At 41.4% G+C, this 4802-nt stretch overlaps 1 protein-coding gene across 4 annotated transcripts in view; it reads right to left on the reverse strand.

Annotated features, from left to right (window-relative positions):
• The window catches only part of UGGT1 (UDP-glucose glycoprotein glucosyltransferase 1), a 184855-nt gene extending 181707 nt beyond the window's left edge, over positions 1-3148 (reverse strand). For 2 of the 4 annotated variants that reach the window (XM_014550395.1, XM_014550393.1), the window contains exons 1-2: positions 3035-3144; positions 1215-1350 (exon numbers count right to left, since the gene is read on the reverse strand). In XM_014550395.1, coding sequence (XP_014405881.1) covers positions 1215-1336 — 122 coding nt within the window. In that variant the 5' untranslated portion in view covers positions 1337-1350; positions 3035-3144. Of the gene's footprint in view, positions 1-1214; positions 1351-3034 lie in introns of all 4 variants that reach the window. The other 2 variants (XM_014550394.1, XM_014550396.1) reach the window with 2 other exon arrangements.
• Between the last annotated feature and the right edge of the window lie 1654 nt (positions 3149-4802).

Genomic DNA, 4802 nt, shown 5'->3' on the forward strand with positions numbered 1-4802 from the left:
ATATTTTAAGCAAAAATAAAAATTAAAAAATAAACAGGAAAAAAAAAGTAGAGGAAGGGCACATTTTACCATTCTCTCCTATTATAATAGTTTTTGGAATGCCATTAATAAAAAGATTTTAATCTTTGGCAAAAGAAAATAAAAAACTAGAAAAAAACAAATGTCTACCAATCAGCCTAAGTCTGATAGTATACCTGTGTTCTTCGATTTCTAAAGTTATTGTGGGAGATCAGAGTAGGACTCTCTTTGATACAGAACTAGAAAGGAAAGGGAAATGAGTATTTAAGTGGTTCTCCTGTGTGACAGACACTATGCTCAGCATATTTATCCACGTCTCCAAATCCTCACAGCAACCCTACAATTCAGAAAGGTTACTGACTTGCTTAAAGGCACAGAGTTAGTAAATGGAAAATCTGGAATGTAAGTTCCAATACCCTTGATTTATATCTCCATCATGCTGTATTCTTGACCATTATACTATCGAGCATTCAATAAATGATTATGTTTTCATTTTCAACAGCACTTCATTTACATAATATTTGTTAGTAACTATAGCTGTTCAAAACATATCCAGTGTTTGACTTCAATTAAATATATACCACTTCACGGATAACTACAAAGCATCAAGCCCAATCTTAATATATACCTGGGAATAGTTTTTGTCCCTAAGGCCAGATGTAGAGAGCCTGTATGTGTGTAGAGAGAGTCTGTCCCCTCCCCCTGCCACTGATGATTTTGGGGGCAATGTTCAAATGTCGAACAAGCACATCTTGGAACAGATAAAGCGTGGCCATTTCCTCAGCTTCCCCCTGCACTGTCTTATTTTGTATTCTCCCAAGTTCTTAGAGGAGCATGTATTATTTTCCCAATCTTGCCAAGCTCTCTTCTCTTCCTTTTAAATAAATAAATAGAAAATATCCTTTAAGTATGATTCTCTCTTCCCTTATTACCACATACACTCTTCCTGGAAGACAGCATAATAATCTAACCAACTCAACATATTTGTCTAAAGAAATCTCTAAGTATCACTATGAATCCATATAGTCCTATCCTACTAATAGACAGATTCTGTGTTCTAACAGCACAGTGCACAGGGAAAGAGGCCTTCAATAAATGCATTTGATGATAACCTCACTTCCTAAAAAGCTTATGAAAATTCACTAGTAGAGTCTGTACTTTGCTCAAACATGTGAAAGGGAAAAATGTCTTCTTACCTGGCTTCTAACAACAATGGCGCAGAAAACCATTTCGTCGTAAGAGAGGTTGTAATGGCTTTTGAATCTGCCTTTACTAAGGAAAACAGCCACAGTCCAGTGAATACAATCAGAAGTCCCATTTTACAGCAAACCCCTAAAAAAGAAAAAAAAAGTTTTGCTACAAGGAACTGTTTAAACCTCAATCTTAATACTTAGAGACATAAAATAACATGAATATTACAGAAATAGAAATGCTTCCTAAATATAATGGCCCTACTATCTACATCAAGCATGTCAAACTCGTGAGGTGTGTGGCCCGTCAGCCGCAAGTCTGACAAGCTTGATGTACATAGTTCAACAGATATTTGCTGAGTAACGGACACAACATGACTACCCACCATAAACTGCTTTCAGCTAAAAGAGTTTTAATTTCAGACTATCCTTTGTGGTTATTTTAGGTCACTTGAGTTTGTAAAGCCGACGTGCAGACCTTCCCTGAGCTTGTCAGGTATAGTATATGGCCCCTTTTCATCCACAATTATAACTTCTAGCCTCCAAAACTGTAAGACAATAAATTGCTGTTGTTCTAAGCGACCTGGTTGTGGTATTTTGTTATGGGAGCCCTAGGAAGCTAATATGATGGGTCTCGAAGTAAACTCAAAGGTAGGTTCTGAAACGAGGAAATGTAAGAACTCAACCACAAAATAAAGAAGCTGAGGTCACTGGTAAATTGGCACACCCATAAAATGCAGGCCACTTGGACTCTCAGCAGCAGCCTCCTCCAGCACACGGAGAGCCTCAGAGAAAGGTCTCCAGCTTCAGACTTCTTTGATCTGATTTTTCATTCCTAATCAGACTTCCGTCTGAGCTATCTCTAAGTCAACATCCAAGTTCCACCTGTAACCTGAAGGGAATGAGTGTGGGAAACACTAAACCAAACTTGTGCTTCTGAGCATTAACTCTGGAAAGGCTGGTCCCAACTCCTCAATACTGGCGGTAAAATCTATTGTTGGAGGCCCTAGCCTGCTTGGCTCAGTGGATAGAGCTAGAACATCGGCCTGTGGACCAAAGGGTGGGTCCGCAGGTTCGATTCTGGTCAAGGGCACGTATCTTGGTTGCAGGCTCCTCCCCGCCTGGCCCAGGCTACAAGCAGGAGGCAACCAATGATATGTTTCTCTCACATCAATGTTTCTCTCTCTGTCTTTTCCTCTCTCTAAAAGATCAATGGGAAAGTATCCTCGGGTGAGGATTAACAAAAAACAAAACAACAATAAAGTCTATTGTTGGGGAAGACAGTCCATATTGCAGGCCACCAATTAGTATCTTTCTTTTGGAAAAAGCATTATCACTTATGACATCATTCTGTTCATATAACACACAATATCGCTAAAGGGCAAAGGTCAAAAGCAAAATAAATTCTACCAAATAGAAAAGTTGCTTTTACGTGGGTTTTAAGTTCAGGCTCTGCCAGCTTCTTTGGAAACAAAAAATATGAACATCCCATTTATAAATCAGTATTTTTAAGCAATCAGTATTTTCAGACTAGAGCTAACCAAACTAGACTTTTGACAATGAAACCTACTAGCAGTGTGGGGGAGGGAGCTGCTGGGGGCTGGAGGGAGGTTGCAAAGAGGATAACGTAGGGCCCTTTCTGAATCTGGCAGAAGCTACCAACATTTCCCACAGAAGTGCAAAGGAGGACACCAACTTTCACAATTTCAGACCACCCCAACTCAGGGTATTAATAGACACCCTCCCCCACAAGCCTGCCTGATAGAAAAAACAACGTCATGGAAAAGAGAAAACATTTTAGATCAATTCCTGAGTTTGCTACTTACTAGCAGTTTAACCACAAGCATGTTACCTAATAACTTCTCTGGCCCTTAGTCTCCCAGTCTCTAAAATAGGAGTAAGAGTATCTGCCACACCAGGTCCCTGTGAAAATGAAAAGGCAATATGAACATCACTGCATAAAGTGCCAAATACTATACCAGACTGTTCTAATAAAATACATCATCATGGAAAAAAACTAAAAACTATCTTTAAATTACAGAATAATATATCACCATTATTACATGGCCTCAAAAATATGCCTTGAAAACCTAAACTCTGTGGCTAGGGAAAAAATAAAAATAAATCCTCCCCAAAGTCACTAAACTTATAAACTGGCAAGAGCATCTGAACTATTGAACAATAGTACATGATGCCCATATGTATGGCTTTTCCGGAAGGGGTCCAGATGTGTCATCCCCCAAAGGCAGGTGATTCCAGATGAGAAACTGGACACCACTGCACAGTGGCGTTACAGGAACTGAGGAAGCATTAGCCTTTAATGAGCAATCACTCAGGGTGGAGCAGGGCAGGTGCTTAGCTAACACTGCAGTTCCTTGAGGGTGGGAGCAGCCATGTCTACCCTGTTCACCACAGCAACAGTGCCTGGCAAACAGTAGATACGCCATGAATATGCTGCATCTGCACTACCATTCCTGCTTAAAAATAAGAAAATGGAAGCTCAAAGAGGCTGAGTAATCTACAGCAATGCTTTGAACCCACATCTGCCAGCTTTTACAAGTTCTCTACCATGCTATCTCTCCTGGTTCTCTGTTTTACAAGGGGTAAGAATTCAAACTGTGCAAAGCCAGACTGAGCAAGGTGCTTTCTTGTGAGACCAAGGGCAAGCAAACGGATTTTCTAGGGACAGAGGCCTTGGGACACAGAAGCCTGAGAGAGGAGCAGTTTTAACTGAAACCAAGGGCGTGTGTCTGAAGTTGGGACCAAAGTAAACCATCCAACCAGCCTAACAGACCCGACCTGAGGCTGGGCCCCTCGACAGCTGGCAGCATTGCCTATCACTGTCATATGCCCAGCTGACTGCTCAGAACACGGGGAACTATCAAAACAAAATAAATAAATGCAGGCTTCATTATTAAGGGTTAAATGAAAGAAACTGGAAAGAAAGAAGAGTGGCACCAAGAGCAAAGACAAAAAAAAAATTTTTTTAATAAAAAAGAGCAACAGAAGTTCTTGGGCAACGTATACACCCTTATAGATGAGAAAGGGAGGAAAGGTACTCATTAAAGAGCCTTCCAACTTTGGCCCCACTTCCTTGGTTCCAGGGAATACCAGAGGAAATGGCTGTCTAGCAGCGGTCACCAACCTTTCGGACCTTGTGGACCAGTGGTCCGCGGACCACCGGTTGGCGACCGCTGGTCTAGAGAAGCAAAGGTAAGAACCTCACTGAAGTGGACTTTTGTTTGAGGATGCCTTCATTTTACAAGATCCCTTATCACTCTGACCTTATTGGACTTTAAATGTTGTTTATAAAGATGAATAGTCTGAGAATCAACAGCTGTCAGCAGCTGCAATGTGGCATGATGGGTAAATAAAAAACACTCTTTAGAAAGTCCTAGGGCCAGTCCTGGCCCATGCTCAGTCGGCTCCAGCGCTGTAACCAGGTTACAGGTTCGATCCCCATTTGGGGTGTGTTCAGGGGACAACTGATTCTCTCTCCCTCTTTAGAAACTAGGGCCAGTCCTGGCCCATGCTCAGTCGGCTCCAGCGCTGTAACCAGGTTACAGGTTCGATCCCCATTTGGGGTGTGTTGTT

Source organism: Myotis brandtii, unplaced genomic scaffold, assembly GCF_000412655.1.
Source record: "Myotis brandtii unplaced genomic scaffold, ASM41265v1 scaffold600, whole genome shotgun sequence".
Classification (NCBI taxonomy): Eukaryota; Metazoa; Chordata; class Mammalia; order Chiroptera; family Vespertilionidae; genus Myotis; species Myotis brandtii.